General features: G+C 39.3%; 1 protein-coding gene across 3 annotated transcripts in view; it reads right to left on the bottom strand.

Annotated features, from left to right (window-relative positions):
- The window catches only part of ipo8 (importin 8), a 54,164-nt gene that overhangs the window by 23,894 nt on the left and 14,274 nt on the right, over positions 1-15,996 (bottom strand). For all 3 annotated transcript variants that reach the window (XM_062065610.1, XM_062065609.1, XM_062065611.1), the window contains exons 10-14: positions 15,888-15,987; positions 10,808-10,884; positions 10,352-10,468; positions 7,328-7,417; positions 5,112-5,277 (exon numbers count right to left, since the gene is read on the bottom strand). In XM_062065610.1, the coding sequence (XP_061921594.1) occupies positions 5,112-5,277; positions 7,328-7,417; positions 10,352-10,468; positions 10,808-10,884; positions 15,888-15,987 (550 nt within the window). The remainder of the gene's footprint in view (positions 1-5,111; positions 5,278-7,327; positions 7,418-10,351; positions 10,469-10,807; positions 10,885-15,887; positions 15,988-15,996) is intronic.

Consider the following 15,996-nt stretch of genomic DNA (forward strand, 5'->3'; position numbering starts at 1 on the left):
ACTCTGCAGAAGAGCCATGCCATCGATGAGATATGCTGATGGTTCTTTAACACTGGGCAGCTGCTGTGTCTCTTCAACGACAGACTCCAGTTTCTTAGCAAGGTCAGCTTTTGTGGTCTTCCTCATGCTTCCATCATCATAAAACAAAGATGGTGGGACAGCAGCAAGTTCGTGAGACATCACAGTCTCCATGGACACCTCTCTTTGTTTGGAAACAGCAAGTAACCTTCGAAAGAGCACATCTGAGTCCATGTGAACCTGTCTAGATACACTAACTCCAGCTGATGTTTTCATGTCCTTGAAGGTTGCACATTGGTTTTCTTTTCTTTTTCTTTTCTTTTTCTCTTTGTTCTTTTTGATTTTGTCAGACGTTGTTCAATAAAGACAGCATTCTGCTTTGCACCATCTTGGAGGAAGTTTGAGAGTTTGAGAGAGAGGTCCTTTTCACATGACATAGTATTTGCAATAACCTGTCAGGTTAGGAAAATATACATGAAGACAATGATGTAGATAGCTACAGCTGGATCCACCCAGGAGGAGTAGCCTAGCCAGTTCACTGTAGACCACTGTAGAACACCACCAAGGGAGTGAAGTAAGCAGTGCAGGCAATACTGCCCTCTACTGGTTTGGACAACTAACACTATTATGTTCCATTATGCAGTAATGACTTGACCAAAAATAAATTCAAGTGGTTGTAGATATTTTTTTAAGGTGTTCTATTTAAATTTAAACTGATTCTACTGGATATTTTTTTCCATATTAACTGTATATGGTATCATGTGAAATATACTATTATTTAATGCATCATAAATAAAGAGTAGCGCTTACCTCTAGTGACTTACTTTGCAGTAACACTGAATCGGTCAACATTCTTGTCACCATTGATAATGGGCTGTGGAGACTTGATTATGTTGAGTATGAGCTGTGTGCCCCATCCCCCGGTGATGTCAAACGGTACAGTACAATACATTGTTATGCAATGCAACATATTCTTTTATTTGGGACAGTTTATATATTTAGTGATAAATGATAATGCATAGTATTTACATATTTGGCATTGCTGGATTCATCACAACCATGTGTCAATGTTTCACTTTCTTTCATTTGGGAGACCTCATACACTTAGTGATGTAACACACTGACTATACATGCTATATTCATATATTTGGTATCACTGGATTCAGCACAGCCCCATCTTTCCAAAAAGCCATGATGTGTGTGTTTATGACAATCCCTGGCAAAGCAACTACAAAGTAAATGAGAATATTCTGCATAGATATTCATTTTTTGTATGTCCGCTTATTTTAGGCAAGTGTTCAAAGGTCTCTATATGTTACACACATCAAGATATTCACATCCAGTTTTTTCTAATAGGTAAAGCAACTTCCTGACCACACAATTATGTCAAGTTTCAAAGCTGTCAGAGCTTGTGTTATTAATCTACATGAGTTTATATGGCTTAACTCCCATACGGCCAGGCTGTATTTTTGTTCTTTTTTAAGTTTGGGGTGTATGACAATATGTATCAATTTAACAATGTTTGCAGTAAAATATTTTAACCTAAGAACCCATTTCATATATGGGAGACCTTAGAGATGAGGAAAAACATTGTTAGATCTTGTTCTACCTCCGGTAGGGGTATCTCAAAAACTAAAGCCCTTTTTGACAGTTAGTCACTAGCCTATGAGCTATCAGATAGACTTAGAAGGAATTTAAGGAATTCAAGGAGCTGCTGTTAGGAGTTATTGTTCATTTGCCTGATGGCCGAGGGGAAAAAACTGTTCAGGTGGCGGGAGGTGTGGGTCTGGATGGAGCGTAGTCTCCTGCCTGAGGGGAGAGGGGAGAATAGTGTGTGTCCAGGGTGAGAAGAGTCAGCTGTGATCCGACCCCCACGCCTCCTGGTCCTGGAGGAGAACAAGTCCTGGAGGGATGGGAGCTTGCAGCCAATCACCTTCTCAGCAGCATGTACGATGCGCTGCAGTCTATTCTTATCCTGGACTGTGGCGCCGGACTGTGGCGCCGGGGAACCACACTCTGATGGAGGAGGTCAGGATGGACTCTATGATGGCTGAGTAAAACTGCACCAGCATCTCGGTCGGCACCTTAAGTTTCCTCAGCTGCCGCAGGAAGTACATCCTCTGCTGGGCCTTCTTGATGAGGGAGCTGATGGTCAGCTCCCACTTGAGGTCTTGGGTGATGGTGGTGCCCAAGAAACGGAAGGAGTCCACAATGGGGACGGGGGTGGGAGAGTCAATCAGGGTGAGGGGGGATGGTGGGGCTGTGACTTTCCTGAAGTCCATGATCATCTCTACTGTTTTCTGGGCGTTCAGCTCCAGGTTGTTGAGGCTGCACCAGGACGTCAGCCGGTCCACCTCTCTCCTGTAGGCGGACTCATCGCCATTCGAAATGAGCCCGATAAAGGTGGTGTCATCCGCAAACTTGAGCAGTTTTACGGATTGGTGACTGGAGGTGCAGCAGTTTGTATACAGGGAGAAGAGCCAGGGGAGAGTAAACAGCCCTGAGGAGTACCAGTGTTTGTGGTTCGACTGTCCGAGACAATCTTCCCCAGCCGTACGTGCTGTCTTCGGTCTGACTTTTAAAGCTATAGTCTCAAACCTCGGTTTTAAGTTTGACACTGATTTTAAATTGGAACAGCAGATTAACGCTGTTGTTTGATCCAGTTTTAATCATCGGAGACTTTTAGCAAAAATTAAATCAGTTTTATCTTTTAATGACTTTGAGCACGTAACCCCTGCTTTTATTTCATCAGGTTCGGACTACTGCAACTTACTCTATGTTGGAATGAACCAGGCCTCAGTTACTCAATTGCAGCTAGTCCAAAATACTGCTGCTTGCCTTTTAACTGGCCCAAATAAAACATGAGCACATTCCCCCCATTTTAGCATCCCTTCACTGGCTCCGAGTTCATTTTAGAATTAATTTTAAAATGGTATTGTTAATTTTTACATCCCTTAACGCACCAAAATATATGTTAGACGTTTTAAAAATCTACACCCCCACGAGGTCTTTTAGGTCAGCTGATCAATTTCTCCTTGTTGTCCCAAAAACCTGGTTAAAATCCAGAGGGGATCGTGCATTTTCTGCTGTGGCTCCAAAACTCTTGCTGTACGGACGGCTCCCTCTTTAATGAAATTTAAATCACGTTTTAAAACGTATTTTTACTTCTTGTCTTTTAAACCAGGATGAGAGTTGTGTGATTTTAGTCTATTTTCGTTTCTTTTATGTATTTATTCTCTGTCCTTAGTTTCATCTTGCTTCTAAATGTGTGTTAACTCCTGTGCAGCATTTTGTGAAACTTTTGTTTTTTTAAATGTGCCATATAAATTAAGTAGATTGGATTAGATAAGCTATTTTGCATCCTCTTCTACTGATGATTTCCTCAAAATGCTTGAGGAAATGTTGAAAGAGCATGGGGAAACACAAGCAGAGGAGATGGAAGAGCAGGGAAGTCTGGAAATGGCATTTATGTTATACTTTTTTGCTCATAATATTAACTACATCCGTTTTGAAGTAATCGTGGATCAGGGTACCAAAAAGTTATCAAAATAATATGCCTTCAAATGTGCTCTACTTATGTAGATTATGTCTGCGCATATCAAGTCTGCAGATGGAAAGGGGGCGTTCCAAGTAGATATGTCCGATAATGGCTTTTTTACCGATATCCGATATTCCGATATTGTCCAACTCTTAATTGCAGATACCGATATCAACCGATACCGATATATACAGTCGTGGGATTAATACATTATTATGCCTAATTTTGTTGTGATGCCCCGCTGGATGCATTAAACAATGCAAAAAGGATTTCCAAAATAAATCAACTTAAGTTATGGAAAAAAATGCCAACATGGCACTGCCATATTTATTATTGAAGCCACAAAGTGCATTATTTTTTTTAACATGCCTCAAAACAGCAGCTTGGAATTTGGGACATGTTCTCCCTGAGAGAGACTATGTGGAGGTTGAGGTGGGCGTGGTTGGGGGCGGGGGGTATATTGTAGCGTCCCGGAAGAGTTAGTGCTGCAAGGGGTTCTGGGTATTTGTTCTGTTGTGTTTATGTTGTGTTACGGTGCGGATGTTCTCCCGAAATGTGTTTGTCATTCTTGTTTGGTGTGGATTCACAGTGTGGCGCATATTTGTAACAGTGTTAAAGTTGTTTATACAGTCACCATCAGTGTGACTTGTATGGCTGTTGAACAAGTATGCCTTGCATTAACTTGTGAATGTGAAAAGCCGTAGATATTATGTGACTGGGCCGGCACACAAAGGAAGTGCCTTTAAGGTTTATTAACGCTCTGTACCTCTCCCTACGTCCGTGTGCACAGCGGAGTTTTGAAAGTCGTACATTTTACTTTTTGAAACCGATACCGATAATTATGAAACCGATACCGATAATTTCCGATATTACATTTTAAAGCATTTATCGGCCGATAATATCGGCAGTCCGATATTATCGGACATCCCTAGTTCCAAGTACAGTTAGTTATCTACACATCACTCAAAAACAAATTTCTATTATATGAAAAGGACTACCAGATTCACTTTCAGGATGTAAATAAAGTAATAATACATAATGAGAACTTACTGAAACTTTGGTCATCTGGACGCTATGGGTCCTTTAAGATCAAAGGACATTTGTGTCTGCAAAACGTGGAATTTACATAAAAGTGGGAATTTGTGAGTGTGGAAAATGAATAGCCCAAATAAGTTAAAGGTTTGGACTTTGTAATAGTTTGAATCGGTTTAGAAAATTTAGTAGTAAGAATACTCCAAACCAAGGAATATTCTAGGAAAAGTGAGCGTATTAGTGATGTTGACAATTATAAAGAATGAGCTGAATGTTTTCAATGTTGGATTATTTTCATGGGTTGAGAAATGTGTGAAATGTGAAACTTTCAAAAATTGTCCATTCATTTTCCATGTGGATTTTGATGCGCTAAATGTAAAATTATGGGAAAAGCAGCAAAAAATGTAATAATATGTGTGAATGTTTGTCAATATTCACACAATTTGACTGCAGAGCTACAAGATCCCTAGAAGTCATTCTTGTTAAGTGCCTGAAGAAGACGTGTTAACTTTTCCCAACATACCTTCTTTTTGATTGCTGACCAAGGTTTGTAATGCAATGGCTGCCTCCACCTTGACAGGCATCTCATTGTCATCAACCAGGTCTTTTTTCACCAATTCCACCGCATTCCTCAGAGCCATCACGTTGCGGAAAGTGAGCTGGCCGAAGCAGTGCAGGACCCAGCATGACTGACAAAAATAATAATACAAATTAATACACTGATTGGCCTGTTATTACAGTGAACTGAGTACAATTATTCAGGTCCTTCACATCTGTAAAGTGAAATATAACTAAGTACTTGGCACGACCTTTTGTAGTTGGTCACTCGTGTTGCATCTCAGAAGGGATTTTGGTCCACTTTTCCTTAAAAGGACAGTGGAACCTCGATTCACAAACGCCTCTATTTGCGTTCTTTTCAGTTTACGAACGCGCCAAACCTGCCTCTGTGTGCGGACCATGTCTCGGCGTGCGTCTATTTCTTTTTTTCTTAAATTAATTTTATGTTGCTGCTGGAAGCCCTTTGAGGGCTGCCATTTTGATGAGATCACTTCCTTTAACCGCGGGCACAGCCGTTTTGAAGAGGCAGGGGCCCCTACGTCACATCCGGTTTACATCCCATACACACCGGCGTGACCAATTTTGAAGTGCTTTGAACCTAGCGGCACTTCCGGTGGCCATGGATGAAGTGCTGACTGTCCAGAGTCGGGACCCGGGGTGGACCGCTCGCCTGTGCATCGGTTGAGGACATCTCTGCGCTGCTGACCCATCTCCGCTCGGGATGGTTTCCTGCTGGCCCCCCTATGGACTGGACTCTCACTATTATGTTAGATCCACTATGATTGATTGAGCTGTGTGATCAGAAACGCTTCAAATGTGTCCAAACTCTCACAGTCTTGCTGTATTGGTTCGGGTTGCTGGACAACCACTGAGCTAGCATTTTAGCTGCGTAGTTAGCCTGCGGCTTGCGACCCCTTCACTTTGAGGATTTTATCAGCGAAATGGGTTTTGTTCATTAGCAAGTCTTTGATTGCATTGAGAACAAAAAAGATTCCAAAGCAGACCTTTGTTACAGCGAAGGAGAAGGCACTGCCTGGACAAAAGCCGATGAAAGATTGCCTCACAGTGCTAGTTTGTGCTACCATTAGCGGTGACTACAGAAAGCCACTGCTCGTTTATAACTCGGAAACTCCCAGAGTATTCATCAACGCCACACATATTCCCAGACACAAGGTAAAATAATTTTCAATTTTTTTGTATATTGGTTTTTGAGCACACCAACGAGACTTGTGTGTGTGTGTTCGTGTTTAGTGTTGACATTTATGATTGCTGTAATGTTGTGTTTGGATAAAAAAAGAGATGAAGAATTATTCATAATCCTACCACAGGTTAAAAAAAAAAAAGTTTTTAAGTTCACGCAAATGAGTGTCTTTTTGTGTCTTTCTCGCCATCTTCCGGTTCAAGTTGAAAGTCATAGTTGACTAAATTGTCAGTTTATGGCCGCAACCTTCTACTATCTAGGTGAGAGGCATGATTTTTGATCTAATATTAATTTTCACTAAGTCAGAGGCGATGCAGGTGCAGCTCAGAATGTCAATAGCTGCATAAGCTAGTGATCACGGCGCCACTAAAAATAGTTTGTCTGCGTTAGCGCTTATACTAACAATATCACAACTACTTGGTTAAAAGTCAGGTCCCGAGATGTAAATAAAGTATTGTTGGTGTTTTTTGGATGTTTTTTTAGAGGGCTTTATAGTTGCAATAAAGTACTCCAATTAGCTGCATTGTTAGCGACCTTGTACTTGCCATATATTACAAATTAGAATGTACAAAAAAAGAAAAACATGAGTGCTTATCTTACATAGGGATTGTGAATGATAGGCAAAAATCCCCCAAAAAGTGCAGTTACCCTTGAACAAAGAAACTGCCTCAAAGCTAAATATTTCCACCTCCCCATTAGATGGAGAGGGTGGTGATCCTGGGGTCATAGTCAGCATTTGTCCAGTTGATGCAAAAAAGCTCTATTTTGGCCAGGTCTAACCACGTCACATTCTTCTCTGAACATACAGTAAAGCATTCTTGTGAAGTCTTACGCTAATAAAACTTCAAATCTGACATTCTTCATTGCGGTCTGCCCAAGCTGATAATTGCATTCATGAATCACAACTTTGGTGTGGGAAGGGACCATGTTTCATAGTGATATATTTGTTTTGTACAGTGGAGTTTGTAACGTCTTCTTACCCTCGCTCGCAAGTAACCCAACGGAGAGTTGAGCAAAGGGAAGACAAAGTTTTGAAGCAGCAACTCCATCTGCTCCACGTAAATCTGCTTCTGTAAAACACACACAGCATCATTGTTGAAAACTTTCCATTTGACTTTCACTGCATAGAACTTAATTATATTATGTCAAGCTACAGAAAAGTGGCTCTAAAAGGAGTACAACTTAAGTAACTAAAGTGACTCGCTTTGGCTCCAAAAAAAAGTTGACATGGACTTTCCTGACATTTGCAACTTGAAAAAAAAAAATTGCTACTTAAAATTTAAATGCTTATTGTTTGAGGCAAACACAGAAAACATCAAGCAACCATAACAATATGACCACTTGGCCAACAGAACTATCAAAGAAATGTGTGGTCATTATCCCATGCTTCAACTAGTACTGTCTAAATGTGCATGTTGCATGTTAAAATGTTGCTGTTTTCAATTAAATTCAATAGGAGACATTGATTTGATATACAAGTGTTTTGAGTTAAGAGCTCCATCACAGAACCAGTTAAGCCTAGAGCTGAAGTACTACTGTACAAACATATTGCCTATATAATAGGAATACTACTAATAATAGTACAGTTGACATTATTTCTTCTTGCATACAGTGGGGAAACAATTGTTTGAACCCCTGCTTATAAGTTTACCTCCTTACAAAAACATGAACAGGTCATAATTTTTTTTAAATGGATAAAACTTCATAAGCATTTGATTCCAATGCAAAAATGAATCAGTACATTGTAGAGAAACTCTTGTTGGCAGACGTTTATTGTGGTTGGTGCAGATTTGCACAAATCTCAGGACGGATTTTTTTTTTAGATACTTTGGAAATTCTGAAGGTTTTAAAGCAGTGCAGTTGCTTTACTTGAAATTTGAAGTTTCAACTCCCTCTGCGGATGTTCGTTTTGTCCCACAAGTCCTATTTTTCCTCCTTTATTGAAAAAATTACTTTATATTGTTGGGTCACAAGTTGTTGTTTGCTCTGTTTTTTATTAAAGCAGTTCAAAGTGTATCAGATTTGTGAATATACGGTATTTGTGATTTTAAAAGATGTTCTTTGTAACCTCCGTTATGTATCATCCTATCTGCCTTATTTATTACCCAGTCGGTTATTCTTTCCTCCATAGTTCCACAATATAAATCAGGTATGCTACACCAGTAACCAGTGGAGTATGATGTAATTATTGGTTTATTCAGTATTCAAGTGTTTCTTGTGACTTAATGTTTTGAACAGACGGCAGCAACCAGCATGTGCCTCCTTGCTGTGGCTCCCTTTGAACAAGAGACTCTAGAGTGGCGGAAATGTCAATTTTTTGAAGAGTTGTATCATTTCCGACTGTCTGTGAGGTAATGAATGTGTCCTGACTGGACAAGCCGACATTTAAACCTATTTTATGATAACTATTTTATTATAACTGTCGCTATAATGCTTGTGTTTTTATCTATTTTTAAATCGTATTGTGCTGTTGTGTCAATCGGTTTTCATGTTGAGGGTCTGTGGATGGAAATAATATAATCCGGCATATTTAATCAACATCCAATGTCTTATTGTGTTCAGCCACGTGCATTGTCCCTTTAAATAGATAAATAAATGAACAAATTGGATTGTCGCCAGGAAGGATTTTGTGTGGGCTGAGAGAAGTCTTCTTAAGTGTGCGAACTCAGCGATAAACAAACCATGAATACATAGAGAGTTGAATTCTGCATGGACTGATTCCCTTAACTGTAAAATTGAGAGAAGATTCAAATTTTTAAAAGTGTATATACTGTGTTGTTTTGTGGCTCCAGACACTTTTTTAATGTTTCTTTTGGCAGTTAAGGTTGCCGGTCCTTGGTCTATCTATGACACCTACACATGAGTTTTGATGCACGTTGTCAAAGTCTACACCAGCGGTCTTCAAACGGGGTCCGCAAAATTCTTGGTTGATTTTTTAAAAATATATTTCTTGCTATTTCCCCCCACTTTTTTTCCACGAATATAAATGTATTTAAATACACATGAACAACGAGCCAACACACTGTAATGTAGTTGAATGTGAATAAAACAATTTTGCATGAATAAATGGCTATATTATTATATTCATGTCAGCATTTAAGATAGCTTGCGATTAGAGTTCTAGTTGCCAGCTGGCAAATAGCGCTTTAGCTGTCAGCTTTCAACTTGCATTCTAGTTGTCAGCTTGCGATTTGCGCTTTATTTGCCAGCTTGCAATTAGCGCTTTAGCTGTCAGCTTGCGATTAGCGCTTTAGCTGTCAGCTTGCGATTAGCACTCTAGTTGTCAGCTTGCAACTTGCGCTTTAGTTGCCAGCTTGCAATTAGCGCTTTAGCTGTCATCTTGCAATTTGCACTCTAGTTGTCATCTTGCAATTTGCGCTCTAGTTGTCAGCCAACAATTTGCACTTTAGTTGCCAGCTAGCAATTAGTGCTTTAGTTGCCGGCTAGCAATTAGCGCACTAGTTGTCAGCTAGCGATTAACGTTCTTGTTGCCAGCTAGCGATTGACGTGCTAGTTGCCAGCTACAGATTAGCATGTTACCTGTCAACTAGTGATTAGCACTGTTAGTTGCCAGCTAAAAATTAGAATGCTAGTCGCTAGCTAGAGATTAGGACGCTAGTTGCCAGCTGGCAATTAGCTGCACAATACGGTTACTATTTGAATATTGTTAGTATTGCACAATAAGAAGATACCTTTAGGACCAGTTTAATGTAAAATACAACCATAAATTAATTCAAGATATATAGATAAGGGGTCCCTGCTCCTTCTCTCCATTGAGGGTCCTTGGCCTGAAAATATCTTTGAAGACCACTGGTCTACACCAACTATAAGTACAGTATTTGAGTATCTTTTCTACAACTTGCCAGTTAGCAATATTTTATTTAATTTTCAGTTTCTTTTTCAATACCGTTGTTTTTACATGTTAAATGCAAGCTGTAAAATCATTTGTCCACAAAAAGCCAACACTTTACAGGTGTGTATACACTTATGCCTCCGTAATATACCTTAAGCAGTAGCTCAGCCAGTGCACCAATGCAATGCAATGCCCCATCCTTCCTGTGAGAGTCACATGTGGGATCCATCAGTATTTGATGACAGAACTCCATCATTTGGGGCATAACCTTGGGAGAGAAAAGCTTATTAAAGGTTACGTACTATATATGTTTTTATCAAACAATCCATTGTGTATCATTTATAATCCAAATAAACAGGCTTATATTAAATGCATCGGCAAGGCAACTGCCATAGCTACAATAGAGCAAGGGCGTTCAAAGTGCGGCACGCAGCTAATTTTTTATTGGCTCGCAACACTTTCTACAAAATAAACAGGTGCTGGATTAGAACTTTACACAAAAATAAACAAAGAAAAAACAAAACAAAATAAACTATAAATAATGAGACAGTTCCTGCAAAGTGTAATGTAAAAAAAAAAACACTAATTGCACTTATCGATTCCTCACCCCCTTTCTCTTCCGTGCAGCATTACACAAAAGGCTCTGGGCAGCGGTGGTTGGAAGGGCGTGATCGTCATAGAGGTCTGTAACAAAATGTGTAAAAAAATTAAATTAAATTTGATAAAATAAAAAATCATATAAAAACAACCAAAGAAAAATTGGATCATTGGACATACATACTGAAAGGGGAACTGGAATGTTGCCTATAATTCAAAATCCTTATGAGAGACAAGAACACATATGTCTTTTTTTTATGCATTCTAATTTGTAAATAAATGTCCTTTGGAGCCAATGGGAGCCATGACCTCACTGCGTCTATTGCGTTTATTCCCAGCATGAAACCCAATTAAAAAAACTATCTAAAAAGCGCCAACATATAATAATACCCAAATATTAGCAATATTGTTCTTATAAGCGCTAACGTTAAGGACCTATAATTAGCGGCACATAGATCAGAGAGAGGCAACTTCCTTATGCAGCTATGTAGACATCATGAGCTGGTGAGTTGCTATGCCGAGAAATTAACGCGGGTTTACACTATCCCTTTTTTTTAACCCTCCACGAGGATTATGAGTCATTCTTTAACTGAACGGTAATATCCTAACAGTCGGCATCCTAGTGACAGCAGATGTTGTTGGTAAATTATGTAAATATTACATCTTGTAATGAGTGAGTGTGAGTGAATTATATTCATATAGCGCTTTTCTCGAGACTCAAAGCGCTTTACATTGTGAAACCCATTATCTACATCTTTAAACTACATTTAAACCAGTGTGGGTGGCACTGGGAGCAGGTGGGTAAAGTGTCTTGCCCAAGGACACAAAGGCAGTGAGTAGGATGGGGAAAGCGGGGATCGAACCTGGAACCCTCAATTTGCTGGCACAGTCGCTCAACCAACCGAGCCACGTTGCCCCCAAATATGAATGTGCCTGTTACTACATTACATATATAATTACAGCATTTATATAAAATCTTAATGGAGGTGTTTGGATGTTTTTTAAGGGCTTCATAGGCAGAATAGAGCTACTACCATATAGGCTCATTTGTAAGCGGAGTTATGCTCACATTTATTTACTAGTTAAAATGAAAAACATATGTTCAGTTCACCAACTATAGGCCTATTTCTCTACTCTCGCAATTTTCAAAAGTCCTTGAAAAATTATTTGTGTCAAGATTAGACAGTTTTATTGATAAGCATCACTTGCTAAGTGAACACCAATACGGTTTTCGATCAAACAAGTCCACTTCCATGGCAGTGATGGAACTAGTTGAGGAGGTAACCACTGCAATTGATAAGAGGGAGTTTGCTGTTGGCGTTTTTATTGACCTGAGCAAGGCCTCTGACACCATCGATCACACATTACTTTTAAACAAAATGCAGAGGTATGGTGTCAGAGGTCTTGCTCATGATTGGTTGAAAAGTTATCTTGGTGGCAGAGAACAGTATGTGCATATGAACAATGTAGATTCAGATAAAAAGATTATAACACATGGAGTACCCCAAGGTTCTGTACTGGGACCAAAATTGTTTTATTGTATATTACTGATATCTGTAAAATCTTTAAAAAACTCAACTGTATTCTCTTTGCTGATGATACAAGTCTGTACTGTTCTGGGCAAGACCTTGGCCAACTCTTAGAGACTGCAAGGAGTGAACTCCACATACTAAAGCAATGGTTTGATGCCAATAAACTGTCAACCAACCTAAATAAAACAAAATATATAATTTTTGGAAATAGGAAAAATACAGTGTCATATAAGAATTGATGATATGGAGATAGAAAGGGTGTATTCAACAACATTTTTGGGAATCTATATAGATGATACATTAAATTGGAAACTGTACATAAATATACTTAAGACAATGATGGCAAAAATTATTGCTATGTTACATAAAATTAAAAACTCTGTAAATCAAAAGGCTCTTAACATGTTATATAATTATTTCGTACTCCCATATCTTAATTATTGTGTTGAAATCTGGGGTAACAATTACAAATCAAACATCAACTCTATGTTCTTGCTTCAAAAGAAAGCGATTAGAATTGTAAATTATGCGGATTATCATGACCATACCAATGCTCTGTTTATTAAATTAAAAACATTAAAACTGCACGATCTTGTTGACCTCAACACTGCTATTGTGACGTACAAAGCTCATAACCACATGCTGCCTCTGTGTCTACAGGAGAGGTTCAAACCCAGAGAGAGTACCTATGACCTCAGAGGTTCAGCTGTCTTTCAGCTTAAAAAGTAGATGTGTTTCTGTCAGGGGGGTTCAACTGTGGAACAGCTTGGATGATTCCTTAAAATGTTCCAGTTCCATTCACACATTTAAAAAACACTTTAAGACCAATGTCTTGAAAAAATATTAATATATCACTCTTGACTCAATACTGTAGTTAATACTATGATTAATGTTAATTGTAAGGAAGGGATAGTAGTTCTTTTAGAGTTGGGACCCGATGGACAGATTCCGGCCAGAGAATCCTTTAATCATCTTTATTGCTGAAAGGTAGATGTGAATGTGTGTGGTTTTGTGTGTGTGTGTGTGTGTGGTCTAAACAAATAAAGAAAAGAGGAAAAATTACAATCCAATTATATACTCATGGATATGCATACATAATATAACATAATATAATATAATATAAAGGTGTGCATAACAACAACATATATACTGCATTTAACTATGTATGAACTTCCAACAAGTTTCTAAGCTTCAGAGCCATACATGGCGATTATGTGGTCTCTGTCGCCATCTAAAGGCCAAACTCCGCCACCGCAGTTGCAATGACGTTAAATAAACTACACGTGAATGTAAACGCCGTCAACGAGACTAATTATCTCTCAATCGACCCAAAAACAACTGATCTTAGCATACAATGCACCAAACATTTGCAGAAGTAGCAAGTAGTGATGGGTCCGGCAACACCGATGCATCGGCGCATGCGTCGAGCTCATAGAGCGATACCCTGTGTCGGTGCGCGTATCGCTTTTAGAAAGTCACGTGACCGAACACGAGCTGTTTTGGTCACGTGACCGCTCATGAGCTGTTCTGGTCACGTGACCGCTCATGAACTGTATCGCACTGACGCCTGCGCACCAAACTGTGTTTATTAGGAAGCGGCGCAATGCGTGTTGTTGACGAACACCGTTAGGGCCGCTTGTTGTCACTGTCACTCAAAGTTGCATTTCAAAATTACACAGAATAAATGTGTTTATTTTGTTTAGAATTCAGATGGGTTTGATTTGGTGCGCGGCATATATTGGCTGTGCCGCGCACGGTGTGCGCGGAGGACGCTTGAGCACTGCGCAATTGCGCAGGCGCGCACCTTAGAGGGAACGTTGCTCACAGGGCACAGAGGAGGCGTCAGTGCGATACAGTTCGCGTATCGGTCACGTGACCAAAGCAGCTCATGATCGGTCACGTGACTTTCTAAAAGCGGTACGCGCACCGAAACAGGGTTTCGCTCTACGAGCTCGACGCATGCGCCGATGCATCTGTGTTGTAGGACCCATCACTACTGTTACTAGAGAAGATACAGGAATGACGGCATGGCGAAGTTGGTAGAGTGGCCGTGCCAGCAATCGGAGGGTTGCTGGTTACTGGGGTTCAATCCCCACCTTCTGCCATCCTAGTCACGATACATGTTCACATTATTTGACTGTATCTAAAAAAGATAAAAATATATTTTTATTTAAATGAAGATATGAAATAATCCTAAATGAAATACAATGACTTGGTTTATATTATTGTATATACTAAGTCATAAAATCAGTGTCAGTTGAGTCGGTCCATAGGTTGCCTGTAGGGATTTTTAATGTCCAGCAGATGTCAGTATTTAGTGACACAGTATCGACACAGTATCAATACAGTTTTGCAATGTGTCGAAATGCTTCATGAGGCCTCATCAACCCAACACTAGTAGCAAGGCACGACATTCAGTTCAAATGCTGTAACAGTATGTGACAAAACTTACATTTAGTCGTCAACGCACACAAGGCCGGCTGCCACCACTGATTGAAACCGGCTATTCTGACAAAGACGTGCTTTAAAGGGGAAATGACGTCACAGATTGACCTATCAACTTAAAGGCATAGGAACATTACAAAACTGGTTAAAGGCACACAATAGGCTTTCGTACATTAATTAAAAACTAAATGTAGGATATAAATAATAATGGAAGTATAATTGTTTGTATGTAGTATATAATTGGTGCAAAGGTTTAACATGTGTACGAGGATATTTCACATGCCTTTACTGTGTATATAATTGAACTGTGTTCAGGTTGTGTATAATGTGTATTTATAATATGTTGTACAAAGGACATTTCATAATTTTCGGAAGTTCATCTTGTACTTGACATTGTTTATAGGGTTAGGCGCAATAAGTGTTCAACTTCAGCCTAAACCCTTTCAGTCTGCAACATTTTCATTTTCAATCTATGAATGTACAACTGTTTGTTTATTTTGTTGACCATTGACCGAAGAATAATAAACTAAACTAAAACAAACATATGTGTGCTTGTTTTACATAAATATTGTGAATGATAGGCAGAATTCCCCAAAAAATGCAGTTCCCCTTTAAAGGTGCCATGTGTAATAATTTCATGTCAAGTCATCATTAAATGGCCCTGATGTGTCAAAAGGCATTAATAAATCATGTTCTTTTCGAATACCTTTATAACTGATAACGGTAGTTCAGCTGGGATATGCTCATTTCAAAATTAGATTTACATGTCCGAAATATTGTTATTGTTTTCATTTCGATGGCTTCGGATTCGGCTGCGTATCTGGCAACCTCAGTCATGGAGAGTGGGAGGGGACTACAAAATTTTGACGGTGAGTGCGGTACCATTTCTAGCCACATTACTACATATGGCACCTTTAGATCCTGTCAGGTAAAATTTGAATAGTTTTGTAAACATTGCCCTTACTTTTCCCCTTTGTGCTTGGGAATAATTCAAGCAATGATCTCAACTGTTTTCTTGATGACGAGAACCGGTAGACATCGAACACTAATGAAAAGTACTGGTATGTGCAGTACACGTCATATATAGGAGGACTATTTGATTTAAGTACTTACTAAACTTCATGTGGATGTATTCAAATGGGTCTTCCTGCCACAGCCTCTCATCCTCTTCTTTGTAACACATGAGAGGGAAGATCACCTCCTGACAAATAGTCTGTCAGAG

Source organism: Entelurus aequoreus, linkage group LG12 (genome assembly GCF_033978785.1).
Source record: "Entelurus aequoreus isolate RoL-2023_Sb linkage group LG12, RoL_Eaeq_v1.1, whole genome shotgun sequence".
Classification (NCBI taxonomy): Eukaryota; Metazoa; Chordata; class Actinopteri; order Syngnathiformes; family Syngnathidae; genus Entelurus; species Entelurus aequoreus.